Source organism: Pteropus medius, unplaced genomic scaffold, assembly GCF_902729225.1.
Source record: "Pteropus medius unplaced genomic scaffold, Ma_sr-lr_union100, whole genome shotgun sequence".
NCBI lineage: Eukaryota > Metazoa > Chordata > Mammalia > Chiroptera > Pteropodidae > Pteropus > Pteropus medius.
The window spans coordinates 6852262-6870419 of NW_024349803.1; the positions used below are offsets into that span (position 1 = coordinate 6852262).

Consider the following 18158-nt stretch of genomic DNA (forward strand, 5'->3'; position numbering starts at 1 on the left):
TATTACCAAATTATCCTCTATAAAGGTTGCTACAACTTACATTCTCATCAGAAATGTTTGAGAGTGCCCATTCCCCCACATCCTCACCAAAACTGAGTTCTCATACTTTGTGATCTTTGCCAATGTTATAGGTAAAAAACGGTTTTTCAGTGAAGTTTTATTTTGCATTTCTCACATTATAAGGAAGGTGGAACATCTTTTTATGTGCTGAATTTTATCCACACTTGCTTTTGTGCATACCATGAAATCATATCTTCTGACCATTTTTAATAAGTCTTGGACTTTTTATTACAGCTTTGTAGTGGCTCTTCGTACATTAGAGAAATTAATTCTCTCTATAATATAAATTGCAAATATGTTCCCAGCTTGCCACTTGTCTTTTTACTTAATTTATGGTAGTTCCAGCTAGCTTGCAAAAGATACTATTAGCCAATAAGGAAGGATTATTACAGAAGACAGGTAGGCCAGTATTTGGTTTCTGTTGCTGTATGCTACTGTATCTCAGCTGGTACAACTGGGGGTCAGAGCAGGGGGAATCAGTAGTTGTTAAAAGGGAAAATGAAGAGACTGCTGCGTTGAGGCAGGTACTGCCTGTCCTTTGCGTGTTATTTACCCTACCCGATAGAACCATATACATTGTAGAGGGCACTCCCAGGCCATCATCATCTGAATTGGGTTTTCAAACCCACAACTGGTCAACAACAAATATTTGGGTGACTATGTATGTAGGGTATCACTCAACATTGCCTCTTCCTCCTCACACCTTCTACCAAGGAGTATTCCCTCACTCATTCGGACTCCATTTGTCAAGCACAGACAGATGCCAAGTTCTGCTCTTGGTGCTATGGATACAAAGTTCCTGGCTTCAAAAAAGGCCCAGTGTGGGCCACGCAGTTCTTCTGGTCTGAAAGCTATCATACGTGTTCTTTAATAGTAGCTCTTTCCTATAAAAGTATAGGGACCTTATTCTAAAATAAGAAATTTGCAAAGATGAAACAACCCAAATCTTTGAGAAATTAAGGTGGTCTCCTAGAAGGGACAAAGCAGAGAAGTCCCTTCTTCTCAGGAACAGGATGATCTCGACAAACCAGAGCAAAAATACTATCATCTAGACTTATCCAATGATTACTTTAAGAAGAAAAATATACTTTTCTCTTCAAAATGACATTTATTGCTGAGCCTATTCTACTGCTGTCATCAGTATGGTGTGCTTACTTCTGACCAAGGGGCCACTGAGTCCACAGAGCCATGTGCTCTTGTGTTTCCTTTGGCAACTTCAACCGAAGCTGGGAATTGGTCCTACACCCCAAAGAGAGCTATGTCAATAGCCAAGTAGTTCTTGTGTAAATTCAAGGAGAAAGTTGGCTTGGCCTAGACAGGCTAACTCTTTGCCAAAGCTGAAGTTTCACCGAGTGAGACATGCGTTTCTTTTTAATTCCCACTAAGGATAAACCCATGTCTCTAGTGAAGACTGGATGGCATCCAGCCTTTTCCCAAATAAATCCTACATCTGGCTAGAGTAGGTCAGGGTGTGTGTGCTGCCTGTCAAGAGCTATCCTTAGCTAAATAATATTTATATGACATCTCATGACTGTAAAGTGACTTATAATTGTTAAAACAATGATAGCTAATCCTCCTAATGAAAAGGAGATATGATTTAATTCCCCATTCCTGAGATCCTCCTCTTCTTTAGTCCCTAACGTGTACCTGGCACACATTGTAGACCTTCAGTAAATGTTGCTGAGCATGAACATTTTCCTCCGTGTGAAAAGCCGTGTTAGATCACCAGTGTGTGGTAGGGGAGGTGGGGAGATAAAAGAGTAACTAAGAAGTTGTCCCTGCACACAGGGTGGCTGCGGGTGGAGGGGAGTAGGAGGCAATGGATAGAAAGACCATCTTCTACAAGGTCAAATGAGATGTGCCATGAGAACAGTGACAGCAAATCATTTATTGAGCACTTACCAAGTGCGAGACAGTGTCCTAAGTATTTGATAGGCATGTGCTTGTTTAATCTCCCCAGTATTGTGATTTAATCTATTTTACAGAAGAAGAAAATTGAGGAACAGAGAGGTTAGGTATCTTACCCCAAATCATACAGTTGGAAAGTAGCCGAACTAAGATTAGAATCACACATTCTATCGATATACGAACGTCTAAACACATAGAAAAATTTTATAAGAGTTTATTAGAATTTATTTGAGCCAAACTGAGGACATGCTCAGAAACAAGATCTCAATGGACTGGGAAAATGCCCTGGAGAAAGGAAATTTTGCAGGTTTTTTTATGCATTTGGAATCAAAGGAGGGAAGTAAGGAAGATCACATGAAACCCATTGGTGGTAGATTAAAGAGACATAAGAATGCAAGGTGGAGAAATTTCTATAATTGGATAAAAAGTAAAATGGAAAGATACATACCTCTCTTACATTGATGAGTACAAGACAGTTAACATTTAACATTTACAGTAAATAGGGATAGTATATGGGTAATAAGATCATGTACTTCCTTGAGGGTGGTCATGATTTTGAGGGGTCTAGAAAAAAAGAGTTACTCTGGTATCTCAAAGGTGTGTTAACTTAGATGCACAAGAACAACGGACAGGGCTTGCTTAAGGCAAAGATTAATCTTTTACTAAGGAAGTTATAGGCCAAGGGTATGACCTGTGGCCACTTAGGAATTTATGATCAAATCATCTCTAAGGTTACTTTCAGTCACAGGGCTTGTCAGATTTACTACATAGCCAGCCTTTTGTTCACATCACTCCAGAATCAACCCTCCTGACTGCTAACCTGGACAGATCACATGGAGTTGGGGGAACCGTGATTCATTTTCTTTTTTAAAAATGAGCGAGTGACATCTTGTGGAATGTGAAGTTGGGAGGCTCTGACATGAGGGCTAAAAGGTTATACCAGGCTTCTGTCAGGATCTTACCAAACCAGGGTTCTGTGCCCTCCCTGTGGAATAAAATTCCTCTATGGTACAAAATCAGGAATCCCACTATCCCCTAGGGGTTCGCTGCTTTCCCTTTCTCCATGATATTGAACGTAATGAGGTTAGTATGATCCGAGGAGGTCTAAGATGCTGAAGAGCAAGGCAGTTAGCTATACTCTGCAGCGGAGCAATGCTTTCATAAAGCCGTTTTTCACCAGCTGCAAATAGCAGAGAGCTCAAGCGACTTGCTGAAACCAGAGCAGCAACTGCTTGGAGGAAGGCAGAATACACACGTTTCAAACTCTGCACTCATTCTGGATACATGTTCCGCTAAGAACACACCTGCATCATCACTCTCCATAGTCTGCCTCCTCCTAAGCTCTCACTCTCCCTTCACACTACAGAGTGGCATTTCTACATTACTCTGGGTCATTGCCAAGGATGCTTTAGAAAATGGCAATGCTAATCAGCAAAGTAGGTTGGGTTTGGAGATGTTGCTTTTCCCCTCCATTTAGAGACTCCCAAATACTTCATTCTGACTTGACACAAAGGCACGCTGCTTTTCTGCTCCCACACCCATTTTTCACATGCAGTAAGAAGCAAACTGAATTTAAATTTTTTTCATTAAAAAAATTTTACCATATTTCAAAATGTCCACATGCTCTCCTGCCCCAGTGATTAGATGGAGTGCAATTACGGGCAGCCCAGCTCCTGCACAGTGGAACCAAGATTTCGAGCTGGTTTGAAAGCCTAGGACTAACATACTCGAATCTCATTACACATTCTAGCAACTGCGCTGATCAACGAAACACATTCCTGCCTTCCTATCCTCAGGGTCTAGAATCACACACCTACTATTTGGTCTGTGAGAAATCTGGAGTCAATGGGATGAAGTGAAACAAAAATAGAGTTATTACAATAACAAGAAAGCACAAATTTCAAAAGTCATTGGAGAAGAACATGTAATACTTTTAGGTGAGTTAAAACTATTGACTGTTCCCAAATGACAGGCAAGTAGGTGGTGAGCTGGTTTGGGAAGGTATGAGACATGATATAAAATGGCATTGAAATGCATAGTGATCAAATTAATTTGTTTTTCTCTTTCAATCCTAATTATACTGTATAAGAAAGTTTCCATTTGGTGCTGGTAGGTCATTAACATTTCTATTCTATCTATTAATCTCACCTTTCAACAAAGAGAGAGCAGGCTGTGGGACTCAGCAACTTGGCAAGCAACATTTGTGAGAATAACATTGGCTCGTTTTAATTTTATTATTTTTTTCAGTTATATTCTATCTATGGCAAGTGAAACAGTTCTGTCAGTTTCTGTAGCAATCTAGAAACTTGCTTCCATAGACCAGTCATCACGTGGGAGTTTTAAATGCTGATTCCTGAGCCCCACTCAGAATCTCTTGAATCGGGACCTGCATTTTCACAAGATACCCCAAAGGATGCTAATGCACATTAAAATTTGAGAACTTATCTACAGTTTCCATTTTAAACACATTTATTTACAAAGAAAAAGTGAATTGGTTGAAATGGAAATAGTTTGAATTAGCATTCAGATATGTGAAAAACCATGCTGGTTTTTCCCATGTTTGGGAAACACTTGGGTACAGCATTTTGCTAATGAAACAAAGACATGGGGATTTGTCCCGCCAGAGACTAGTATATATCACTGAATCACTGAATACAAGCCACTCGTCTGGGTTGACAGGAAGGACAGATCACATGGGGGGCTGTGGCGATAGCCTTAGCCAGCAGCTTTACCCCAGACCCACCGCCAAGACCTTGAAACATGGCCTCCCTGCATGGGGCTTGGCCTCCATTCATGCCCAGCTCTTACCCATGTTGTCCTGGCAACATCCTCTTGAGGGGACATGTAAGCATATATATCTATGTGCCAATCAAATTCACGATACCACTTAAAAATAACAAAGAAGTTTCTGTTGATATTTTCTTTATATATTTTAAAAACACATAAATTTTAAGATAAAATAATTAACTTTTCCATTTGCACCTGTAACTTCAGTGTGACTTGCTATTTCTTGCAAAATTCACCATTTTTATAATTCTGTCATCAACAATAGTGTCACAAAATCAGACACAGAAAAATGTTTGATTATTAATATCTGATTATATGAAAACATCAATGATGAATGAGGATAGCTCTGATGTGAATTTTGGTTGATAGTTTCATTGACCTTAATGAGTTCATTCATCAGCGATGTAACTTTTTTGCAAGTCAGATGATAGTTTTCAAATGTTGGAAAATTTTCCCTCTAATTTTTGTGCCATTCACAATGCAACAGCTACAGACATGACCCATTTTTAAGTTTAATCTGCCTTATTAACATTTTCTAAATGCCCTTTTTAAGTCTAGACAATCAACAAAACAATAATTCAATCCTGGATTTGTAGTGTTTGCCAATTTCCATGGTGTCAATACTCTCACTATGGCTGATTTCAAACTATTGACTTTATGTAAACGAGCACAGAGTTGGGAGCAGATTAGCAGGAACACACCATTTATTCCCACCACACAGGTACCATCAATAACCTCAATAGCATAAACAATGATAAAATGTAAATAATGAGCAAGTGATGTGTTTTGAATATTCATTACCATTTTTTAATGTAACTTATTTAACTATAAGTTGATATGATTTAATTTTTAGTGATGGCTGTGTTTAACAACCAGCTTACAAAATTTCTGAAAATTTAACACTCAGCTCTTACGAGCTGTTAGGATCTGGTTCCAGTTCACACTGCCCATGGCCACTCTGTGTAGCTATTGCCTGATTCCATCTGTCTGTCAGGACACCTGCCTCCCACCTCCCACCCACCCAGCCCATTTGGCCAGGCCCAAGCTCAAAAAGAGGAAGAAAAACTACTGGCTACTGATGACAGGAATAATAATGACACTTGCTTCACAGGGTTGTAAAGATTAAATGAGATCATGGACTTAAAGCGGTTAACAGACTGCTTGGCACAGAGTGAGTGCTTAACACATACTAGTTTTCATTAGTAGTGTTCAATTCATAGTGGCCCTTACAAACTCATTTACTGGCTAATATTACTTTTTACATATAGAAAATATATACAGCCAATATTTGTATGGCTTTAAATTTCTAAAAGCTTGTACGTGCATAACCTGATGGAAGCCTCATAGTAACCCAGGAGGTAGTCATCATATGATTAGCATTCTCTACTCATTGTCATCTGTGTTCTATGGGCAGGGACTGGGACTCAGGCTGAATGATGGCCCAGGGACACACAGCCATGGTCCAATCAGTCAGAGCTGGGCCCATGGCTCCTGTTTTCCTTCAGCTGATCCCAGGCTTTTAACGGGCATTTTTGTTGAGCTCCTCACAGCCCTCAAACAGCAAGAACTGAGAGAACTACTACTGAGATATGAGCCTTTTGACTTGGGGTTTCTCAGCCAGTCAATTAGATTGAACTATTTTTGCATAATTCTATAAATAAGTATTCATGTGTAGTAAAAATGGTCAACTCAAAAAGCCAGTAACCTAGGAGACAAAGCAGTATTTCCCTCCTATATCACTGATTTGGAGATATCCCACCAGACTGCATTGAAGAGGGTGATCTCTCATTTTTTCCCTTTTCCCCAACAAAGAGAGGAGTAACCCATTCCCCTTAATGTATGGAGAGGAATCAGCATATGTCCATCTTGCTCAGGTAGAAGGTTCAAAACACAGACTTTCCCCTTGATAGTTACAATCGTGGCCAGACATGTTCTTACAAGGAAACAGGAACGATTAGATCATGTTGGCTAACTCCTTATTTGAGGAAGGTGTGGGGCAATTGGCACTGTCTTACAGTGCTGGAAGAGGTTACAAATTATCTGAAGGGCAATTTGGCAACATTCATCAAAATTACAAATGCCTACCCTTTGACTCAACAGATCTACTAGAGTAATTTAGCCCTTAGAAATACTCCCATGTATGGAAAATGAGGGATGTAGGCTATTCTTTGCACCATTGTTTGTAACAGGCAAAGACTGGAAGCAACCTATGTGTCCACTGGTGGGGGATTTTTAAAAAGTTACGGTACTTTCAAACAAGGCAATACTATGCAGCCATTAAAAAAATGTAACTGATCTATATATACTAATATAGAAGCATTTCTAAGATGTATTAAGTACCAAAGAAAAGGGGATATCATACATATATATCATACATATATATTCATAAATATATGAAATATTTCTGGAAGGAAGTATAAGAAACTGGGAACCTGAGAACTGGATAATTAGAGCACAGGAAGAAAAAAGACTACATCTACTTTCTGCCAGATATTCTTTAGACAATCTTTTGAATTTTATTCTATTTGCATGCATTCTGTGTTTAAACCAAATAAATATTTGTATACAAGCTGATATGGGTGCCTATAGAAAAAGAGGGGTGTTAAATCTAACAGCTGTTTCCTCTGAGTTAGACACAGTAGAGTGATCATTAGATAGGGTGAGAGGGAAGGATGGGTTCAAGCCTCCACTCGTCCTGCTAACCCAAGACCTGACTCTCCACAGCAACAGGCAGAGGTGGCCCGCATGGCCCAGACCCAGGAAGAGAAGCTGGCTGCTGCCCTCAGGGTGGAGTTACACAACACCTCATGCCAGGTCCAGAGCCTCCAGGCTGAGACGGAATCCTTGCGGGCCCTGGTGAGTAGGCCAGGAAGAGCCCTGGCATTTCTTGTGACAATTTTTAACTCTCAACTGCCAAATTACAGTCATATGGGTCACAGTTTGCAAGGGGTTCCCATCTCACAGCACAGGAGTTTTAAGTCCGGAAAGGATCATCTGATACCAGATCACAAGTGTAGTGGTCACAGTGAGTGCCGCACCAAGACCCTTCACCAGGCTGCTGCCGTGAATGTTAACAGCTAAAACCCCCAGATGCCCTTTCTCAGCTGCCCTTCTTCTCCAGAAAATTGCACTCTGCCCAACAGTAGCCACCTGTCCTAGGAGGTCAGGCCAGCCCACCTTCCTAGCCAATACTGACTCACAGGGAGATTTAAAAGCCCAGCGCACTTGCTTCAAAGTGGAACCAGCTCTATGGTGTAATTCACATTCCAGGGCGCTCCCTGGAATCAGGCTTTATCATACTTCAGCTGAGACCATCTCCTGGCTTAGCACCTTCCACTGCCCTATCCTGCTTCTCTTGCTCCCCCTCTTCCTGAGAGCAACTCTTAATTATTTACATGTACCAGGAGGGTCCCTGTCTCAGGCTCTGCTCTGGGGCATGCAACCTAAAACTCCTCAGACTCACTGTGATTTGTGGGCAGATCTCATGCATCCTTAATTATTATTACTAATTAAAATAATTATTAGTAATACAGCAGTCTACCCTTTGCTCTATGGGATGAACCGAAGTTCTATTAGTGTGTCAAGCACAGTTCCTCCTTGATGCCCTCTCCAGGGCGTGTATTGGTTCAAACCACAAGTGTGCATGAAAGGGTTGGCTCACATAATCCTTGTATAGCTGAGGTGGTCTGAACCCCAAGAAGCCCCTTTATCTCATGAGCCTCAAGTCGTGGGGCTGTTCAGATAACATTGCTGGTGCCCCTTTCTTCCACCACTCCCCATATACCTGCATCTCACCTTTGTCACCCAAATCAGCTCCATCGCCAAACCACCAGCCTCATCTCCCACTGAAGCCACAGCCTGCCATGAAGTTAGCTCAGGTATTCATTCTAGTCAATTTGCCACAGAAACAACTTTTTCTCTGCCTGTTGCCAAGATCATCCCATCACCCCCCAGTTTTCTTGTTTTCAAGTGTCTTCAGTTCACATGGATCCATTGTCCTCCAGCCAACAAAGTCACACAATACCAGTCAGCTCAGGGAAGATGCTCGGACTTGCTACAACATGACATGCATATTGCTGGTCCACTTCTGTCCCACTCATTCTCTGATGAAATCTAGGTCAGAGTAAGGGGATATAAGTAAAGGAGCTAAGGTGAGAAAATCAGGAAACTACAGCCTAAAGCAAAGCTACTTTAACTTAAAAGCCATCTGAAAGAGATCACATCATTGATTCCGAGTTATATGAATTTTATGCTAATCAGTTTTAGTCACCTGCCGTAACCCTTGAAAAATATCTTAACGTTAGGGGTGCTGCCTTTTGCCCAAGTTGCTTTAGGGGCAGATATCCTGGTACCTGCCAAAATTCCCACTCTTCTGGTGACAAAGTTCTAGGCAAAAGGTTGGGGCCATATCCTCAAGCCCACATCAAAAAAAAGCCTGAATGAAATATACCTAAGTGGCAGGTGGTCCATCACTCAGCACATATTCCACACACATATATCGGGTGCCTACCATGTGCAAAACCTTCCCTAGGTCCTGGGGAGGCAAATACGAATTGAACAGTTCCTGTCTTGTAAAAGCTCATAACCCAATTGGTAAAGAAAACTCATGCACAAACGTCTGAACAAAGCCAAGGGACAATGTTCCCCAGAGTAGCTGCTCCCAATAGTCCTCATTTTAAGCGACTCTCAGCCCACCCTTATCTCTGTCCCTCAGCAGATGCTGTCACCTGCACCATTCTGCGGACAAGATTAAGATCCCCAACATAAGTTCTCTGGCTTCTGTTTCCCACTTCAAAATACCTCTGAAGCTTTATCCATGGCCTCTCCCTTCAATAGACTCTACATATCCCATGTTGCACCATCTGGATGGTCTTCTACCTACTGTCCCCTCTCTTCTGCATTTTCAGTGTCCTTACCCCTGGGATTGCCTAACTTGGCCTAAAATACAGTCTTCCTTTGCCAGACTTCTGGCACCACCCAGCTTCGGCTTCACTTTAATGTCTAAAACTTGTCCTTTGCTTTCCTATCCTTGAGAGCTTGGACACGCTCTTCCCATGGCTGGAAGGAGACCCCTCCCCTCAAGTTGGCCCACTTCTACCTGATCCTCACCTCACACCCTTGGCACAAGTGAGGTGGAAGACATTGAAGCACTATACCCATGGAGAAGCCTAGATCCTTGACTCCTACAGCTGGGGTGATCTTTCCCACTTGCCATCCACTCACATTCAGAATAGTTTGTGTGGTGATATCAGCTCATCTACAGAAGTCACACCAGCTCCTTGAGGGCAGAGACCAGGTTTAATTACTTTTGTGTCTCCAAAGCACTTGGTACAGTGCCCAAAACAAAATGTCTCCAAAGTGATACCAATAGTAATAAGAGCACGCTCATATGCATTCTCTCGTTGGATCCTCATAGAAACATTGAGAAGTGGGCTGGACTTTGACTTCCATCCCATTTTGCAGAAGAGAAAACTGTTGCTCAGGGATTTACCCATTAACATAAGTAGAAGGTGGAGGAACCATGCCCTTCTGGCTCTACTTCTCTCCTAGACCACAGCCATCCTTTGGAATTGGGGATTGACACTCAGACTCCGGAATTGAGTTCTGGCTCTTCTCTTCACCAGCCATATGACCTAAGATACCATTTTATCACTTATAAAGTGAGGGTCTATTTTGGTTATCATATCGATCTGTTGTGTCGGTGGCTTAAGACAACAGTAAATTGCTTGTTTACTCATTCGGCAATTTAGGCAGAGTTCAGCAGAGATAGCTCTTCTCTGCTCTATGTGGCATCAGCTGGGGCTGGAATATCCAAGAATGGCCTCTTCAACTCACATGTCAGCTATGCATCTCTCTTTCTCTCTCCATATGGCCACTCCATGTAGCTAATTTCAACTGCCTCATGTCGTGGAAGTCTTACATAGTTGGACTTCCCTCAGAGTGTGAGCACAGAAGCTAACAGGCCTCTTAACACCTCGCTTGAAGGTTCCTGAACATCACTTAGACAGCATGCTACTGGTCAAAACAGTCAGAAAGCCAGTCCAGAATCAAGAGGAATAAAAATAAACTCTATTTCTTGATGGGGCCATGGCAAGATCACATAGAGAAGAGCATGTGGGATGGAGATCATTGTCGCAGCTGCATTTGGAAATGTAATCTACCCCTGGACCATAGCAGAATTTACCTCATAAAGTCATTGGGATGATTAATTAGATAAGGCAGATCAAGCCCTTAGCACAGTGCCTAGCACAGAGTGAGCAGTCGATAAATGGTATCTATTATTATCACTATAAAATTATCATAACCACTAGTATAGTAACCCCAAGTTTGCATCATCTGGTCACCTCACTTAAACCCCATGGTCCTAATTTTTGGAACAAATGGAAAAAGAACTCACAACCACAACCAGAAGACTTAGGTGTAATGGCATGCTGGCTGTGCCCAAGACCCAAGACAGGCTGTCTCTGTCCCCTCCTGCCTCTGGCAGATTAGAATTTTGGTCACTGGTCCTTGCAGCCAAAGTTAGGAGCACAGACAGAGCCAGAATAGGTAGTACATCCTCTTATAGAATTCAAATGCAGCAGAGTTCATCCAGCCACCCTGTCATCCTCAGAGCAACCTGTGTACACATAAGTTCCCCCAAAGCTAACGTATGCCTCAGGCAACCAAGCTGATGAGGCTTTCAGCCCTTTTCCAGGAAGGCACCATTGATATTGGCAGTTAGGCATGGGTAATGTGCTTGAGGCCTACTGAGCTCTATGTTCAGTCAACCAGAGATCATGGAAGGTCACTACTTCGCTTCCTGGAGGGTTTACAATTCAAGGATACACCTTACCTTCAAATCTTCAGAAACTGGGGAATAAGCGTGCTTCTGTGTTCTGGCTGGCTTCTCGTAGTGTGTCGCTGACTGGGATGGGGCCTGCAGCAGTGGCCTGACTGCAGTCACTCAAGCATCTCTGTTAGAACTGGGCCAGGATGTCAGGGGTTTAAGTGGGAAAGCTGGGCTTGGACTGTGACAATAAAATGGGAAAGACATAGGACCACTGATGGGGGTTCCCATGAACCCACATTGGGCAGTGGGGCCTAAGTCATCAGAGAAAAAACCCAGGCCATATGGAGGAGTCCCTGTGGACATGGAGCCAAAACTGTAAACAGATGACCCAACTGTGATTCTGTGAAATGTTTTCCAAATCACAGGTCCAATATCAATAAGTGCCACTCACAAGCCCAGCAATTTCCTGATAAACAAGGAAAGAACCCCCAGGGATGTTGGGGCAACGATTCTCAATGTCCAGGTGGCCATTTCTGTGTCCTCACTACCATAGAGGGGATTTCAGATCCAATCAGATACTGATCTAGATTTACTTTCTACTGATCAGAGTTTGCCACCTGTAAATGTACCTAGGATGGGAATCTGACTCAACATCCTCATGATCTATGGAATGAAGATTTAAATAAGATAATATGATAACCCCTGCTTAACAATAGCCGTAATTCAAGATGGAGTCATAACCAGAAATCTTCCATTTCAGCCACAGTGATCAAAAGAGTGTGAAAACTCTCCTCCTGGGTGTCAGGGTACAGAAATTTGTTTTATCAAAATTTGACTTAATCCAATTTAGAAAGATATTTATATTTTTCTTATGTATTGTATAAAAAGCCAAATGCTAAATTATAGGTACACCATAATTACAACTATTAAAAATGTTAGACAGATGCACACAGTTTTTTAAAGGTATTTACTGGTCAGCCCTACAGTTTGCAGGGCCTGGTATATGGGAAAATGAGAAGTTTCCAGCCAAATACAGATAGGTAGGACAATAAGTGTACTATATTACAAGTGCCATCATCCCGGGCAATCTATACACACAAGCACTTACTCTGTGCTAGGCACTATCTTGTCACTAGGGTTACAGAGACTTGATTCCTGCTCTCAAACTGTTCACCACATGGTAGAGGAGACATGCCCCTAAGAAACTCAGTAGAGAATGATAAGTTCAAGGATATGCATGTGCTTGGGTAGCCATGGAAACCCAAAGGAGGGAGCCCTAACCCAGCCAGGTGGTGGTAGAGCAAGAGAGTGTCAAAGAAGGCTTTCTGGGTTGGTCGGTTATCCCTGAGCTTGGACTTGGGGATAAAAAAGAGCAAGCCAGATAAAGATGCTGGAGGAAACAGAGAAAGATGGTACAGGTGCAGCAAACATGAACCCAATTTACTCAGACTAGATGTGTTGACTACGGTGAGGGGCAGGGGCGATAAAAATGGAAAGATGCTGGGCCAGTTTTATGTGCCATGTTAGGGGCCCTGGGGAGCTGGGGGTGGGGGTTAAGCAGAGGAGATACAGGCCCAGATTTGGATTTAGAGCACGGTGGCTGCTATGTGAGGAATGCAGGACAAAAAGGAACTAGAGGGTGGGGACAAGCTAAGAGGCCACTAAGGTTACCCAGGTGAGAGGTGATAAGCATTGATCCTGGGCACTGGTGGCTGGAGAAGAGGGGGCACGAATGTGAAAATTTTTCAGAATATACAAGAGCTGAACTCAATGATGACTGAATTTGAGAGGGGAGTAAGATCAGGGACATGTCCTTCCCCATTTTCTTGCTCACATGAGTTCACCAGCTGAAGCACAGAATACGATAAACCAACAGGTCCAAGGGGAAACCAGTGGTTCCATTTTGGATGCCTTGACTTGAGGTGCAGCTGGACTGTACGTGTTTCCAGTAAGAAGTTCAATAGTGGGTCAGTGGTTAGGGAAGAGGTCTATGCTGGAAGTATCAATGCAGGAGTCGTCAGCAGAGAGACGACTAAAATCCTGTGTGGTAGAGACCAACTAACGCAGGCCCAGGAGGCACAGCTCAGAAACAGGCTCAGGATGGGGCGATGGGGAAGCTAGAGGAAGACGAATGAATCAAAACGGGCTACTAAAACACTAACGGAGAAAACGCTGAGCATATCTAACAATGGTAATCTGAGAAAGAGTGCTGGAGGAGACAGCATTTTAGCTGAACGATGAATGGAGTTTTAGCAGTAGAGGAAAAAAGGGCCCCCCAGGGGCTGAGAAATTCTGAGCAAAAAGGCCCAGAGGCAGTTCAGAGAGAAAGATTTCTTTGAAGAAACACCTGCAAACTGCCTGTCACCAGTATCTGTCTCTGTCTGTCTCTCAATTTTTCTCTCATTTTTCACTCATCTCTCTCATTCCTCCCTCTCATTTTTCTCAATCACTTCTCATTGTCTCTCATTATTATATCTCATCTCTCTCTCTCCCCGTCTCCCTCCTCCTCCCGCTCCGACACCCACACACCTGCACATCTACCTCCCACCCCCAGCCCCCCGCAGAAAATTCAGTGAATTAGACAAAACAAGAGTCCAGCCTTCTAAGGAGGATTCATTATTTCCCCCACCGAGCCACCTACGTAATCCTGGCAAGGTCACTGTCCTTGAAGAAATGAACGAACCAAGCCAATTCCAACCCCGCCTACGGGCTCTGCCCTCCACCCTCTTCAAGGGCCCTGCCTGTCGGCCTTGGGTTTGGACCATGTTCTTTCTTTTGTAGAAACGAGGCCTGGAGAACACCCTGCACGACGCCAAGCACTGGCACGACATCGAGCTGCAGAACCTGGGCACGGTGGTCAGCAGGCTGGAGGCGGAGCTCAGGGAGATGCGCGCAGAGGCGGAGCAGCAGCAGCAGGCGCGCGAGCATCTGCTGGCTCACAAGGGCCAGCTGCAGAGGGATGTGGCGTCCTACCACGCTCTGCTAGACAGGGAGGAGAGCGGGTTGGTCTTTTTTCTTCTTTAATTATGAAAGGAATACAACTTGTGGATTTAAAAATAATCTTTTTTCAGACACTATAGAATTAAGAAATCGCTCCCCAAATTCCCATACACACACGCACACTCCCACTCTGTGTCCTTCCAGGATTTTTCTGTTCATATATGCATATATGCACAAATATATAGACAAATATATATTATATATGTATGCATGTATACATATATGTGTGTAATCATATATACAGATATACACATATGCACACATAGACATACCTCTATGTGTTCCTACTTATCTAGTACAGCAGGTCCTTGAATAACATTTCGTTCAATGTTGTTTTGTTATAATGTTAATGAGATGCCAATTAGCAAGAGATCAATTAGCAAGCATATGGTCAACTGGTTTTATTATTCTTTTCACCACAGTTCCATCAACCTGTTGTTAACATTATGTGAGAACTTACCGTACATGCATGGCATCGGTTTAGAATGCTTTCACCTGCATGTAATAAAGCCTAATTGACAGGGCTGTAAACCAATGCACCTGAAACTTTAATATGCACCCTAAACACTCAAAACCTGGGCCTTTCTTAAAAATGCAGATTCTGCTTCAGTACGTCTGGAGTAGAGCCTGAGAATCTTCATTTCTAACAAAACTCTCAGGTGATGCCTGCACTGCTGGCCCCAGACCACACTTTAAGCAGCTTGGATATAAATCATGTTTATTTAAGAATTCCAGAAATAAGATGGTCTAGTCTGCTCAATGACTTCATTAAGGTTCCAAGCTCTTTTCTGATATACCGTCCCTGATATATTGGCTTTTCGTCTTCATCTTTGTCACCCATGATTGTCAAATGCCTACCACAGCTCCAGACATCATATCCTCATTTATGACAAGAAGAAGGGGGAGGGAAGAGAAGGCATGAAAAAGGCCTTTCTCTCTTCTTTTATCAGTCAGTGAGGGAAAAATATTTTGAGAAGACTTCGAATGGACTTGGCCTTATTTCTTATTGACCGGAACCTGCTCACATGACCATACCTACCTGTAAGGGATTCTAGGAAAGCAACTATTTAGCTTTTCCAGCCTCCATAGTGGAGAGAGGCAAGGGGTAGGGATGGCATATATCCAACTATGTATGTATATGTGTGTATGCATGTGTATACGTACACATATATGTATATGTGCAGTCTTTTTAGTGGGTAAGGATTCCAGGAACATATGCATAAGTCTTGGGGCTTAGCTTCCTTGCCAGCTGTCTAAAGAAATCCAAGCCTTTATCTTATCATAATTCTGTATCTTCGTGTCTCCCTCCAAAGTCCCTTCTGTGGCATATGTTGAATAGAATATCAGCTCTAAGAGACAGCTTTGCAATTATATAGTCCAACCCCCATGATTCCAAAGAGAATACAAAAGACTCAGAGCAGAAAAGGAGTTGACCATGATCACAGGGGGAGGTGGAGGCAGAGCTGGGCCTGGGGCCCAGGTCTACTGGCTCTTTCCAAAGCACTCCCCTGAACATCTCTTTCCTCAGAAGACAAGAGAGCCGCATGGAAGCGGCCTAATCCTCTTTTCAAATGGAAATGTGTCACCCAGCTCCTTTCCAAACTGCCTTCTTACTGGATTGACTTCTATTGATTATAAAAGCTAGATGTTCCTAACAAAGCCGTTTTTTTTTTTTTCAGATGCCTAGGAACATCCGAATAAATGCATAAAACAGTTTTAAACAAATACAAAAAGTAGCAAGTTAGGCTGCATTTTCTTCAAGAATATAAAACACCATTTAGTGAATCCTGGCTATGTGCCAACACAGCCTTAAATCCTTTGTTATCTTCATTTCACCTTAAACCCTGCCAGGACTACATTATTTTTTCCCATTTTACAGATGAGAAACAACGCCTCAGAGAGCTTAAGTCATTTGTCCAAGGTCATACAGCTAATAACCATGAAGCCAGGATTTAAAATCCAACTGTCTTGTTCCAAAGGCCAACTTTCCATGAGATGCCTGCCTTTCCTATAATCTTACTGTGATATCGTTACTAATTTTCATCATCTATGGCTTCTCTCACAAAAAAAAAATGTGCTTGTTTGTTTCAGCTAATGGAGAAACTTCCTCTTGTCATGAAGAAAATGCTGCCTTCCTCACCAAGTGACCAATGAAGTTCCTTGAGCAGTTTCCCCCAACCTGCCATCTACCCCCACCTACCTCAAGCTGGATTCCCTGGTTGATTCAGCTTGAGCTAAAAAGCTTTCTGGAAGTGGAGAGGGTCCTTCTGCCTTTAAGTAGTCTGTAGCTTGAGCAACTTCCCTTGTCCCTCAACAAATAAATGCTTTGTGTGCGGCTCTCAATCTGCCCACCTGTTCAACTATCAGCTGAAGACGGATATCACTTTACCTGCCTGGCTGTTGCTCATGGAGCCATTCTTGAAGGCTTCTGGAAGGTTTCTTGAGCACAATGCTATCTGCCTCGCCATCCAAGGGTCAGCTACTCTTGACTTTATCAACGTAAATATGATGCTTGGGCAAGAGTTGTGTTCACGGCATTCAAGCTTGCCACAATTTGGGGCAGAACAGTATTTACCAGAGAGGGGATTGGCATGCTGCTTTATTGCATGTAATAGAATTGCAGGCATCACAAAGCATTCAGACCTCCTTAATGTACTCTGCATGGGTATTATGTTCGGACACACACATTTTACTGCTACTGGCAGAGCACCTCTTAATCAACTTAAAGGGAACTTCAATTCAAGTGTGTGGGGGATTAATTAGGTCGTGGTTGCTTACCTCACTTGCAGCCTCAGAATTGTCTTTCAGGGTCAGGACCTGGACCAGCCAAATATAGTTCCTGCATCTGCCACCTACCAAAGCAAGATTCCCCTGCCTTCTGATTAAAATTGAAACCACCACCTGTGTTCTAGCACAGGCACTCAGTGCCTCCAAACCACCCCCCCCACACACACACACACACACAAACTCAACCTCAATTTGTTAATTCTTTCCACAAGCGTCTGTTGGTCCACCTGTCACACAGAATTACAGACCAAAATATCCATGCCGATTCTTTGTCCTCATAAAGTGCTAATCCAGACAGGGAACGTATCCACTATGGGCACATTCAAAGACGCTCTCCCCTCAATACCTAGGGTTCCAGATAAACAAAAGAAATCTTATTTACCCTTAAGAAAGCTTAAAATAGAAGCAAGGTAAGAAACAGTGTCTCCTGGTTGAAATTGCTCCAACTGGTTTTCTGTTTGGCTTCTAGGATAAAGGAATTGTATTAAGTCACATGGGCAGGCCAGCTATTTACAGTTGCATGACATCTGTACATAATTCCGTTTGTTGTTTAAGACACAGAAATAGGCAAGATACCACCTAATGCTACATTTCATCAAAGCACCAATTCCTCCATAGCTGCACACTCTGGGGGTGCTCATAATTAACCACTGGGTACAAGGGCCTCCCCAGAAGACAGTGTGCAGCTGGCCCAGCTATGTTGGACGTACCATACCTGAGGTCTCTTTCTCTTTTTTACTTGTTACAATTAAATTTTTACCCTCCAGCCAAGACTGAAATCCCTGACCTAAACACAGTGGAGGGCCCCAGAAGGTCTGCCATCCAAAAGAGGTGTTTCTGCATC

General features: G+C 42.8%; 1 protein-coding gene across 1 annotated transcript in view; it reads left to right on the forward strand.

Annotated features, from left to right (window-relative positions):
- The window catches only part of BFSP2 (beaded filament structural protein 2), a 63232-nt gene extending 46354 nt beyond the window's left edge, over nucleotides 1–16878 (forward strand). Inside the window, exons 5-7 of the mRNA XM_039837164.1 lie at nucleotides 7480–7611; nucleotides 14309–14529; nucleotides 16619–16878. Coding sequence (XP_039693098.1) covers nucleotides 7480–7611; nucleotides 14309–14529; nucleotides 16619–16622 — 357 coding nt within the window. The 3' untranslated portion in view covers nucleotides 16623–16878. The remainder of the gene's footprint in view (nucleotides 1–7479; nucleotides 7612–14308; nucleotides 14530–16618) is intronic.
- Nucleotides 16879–18158: the final 1280 nt, after the last annotated feature.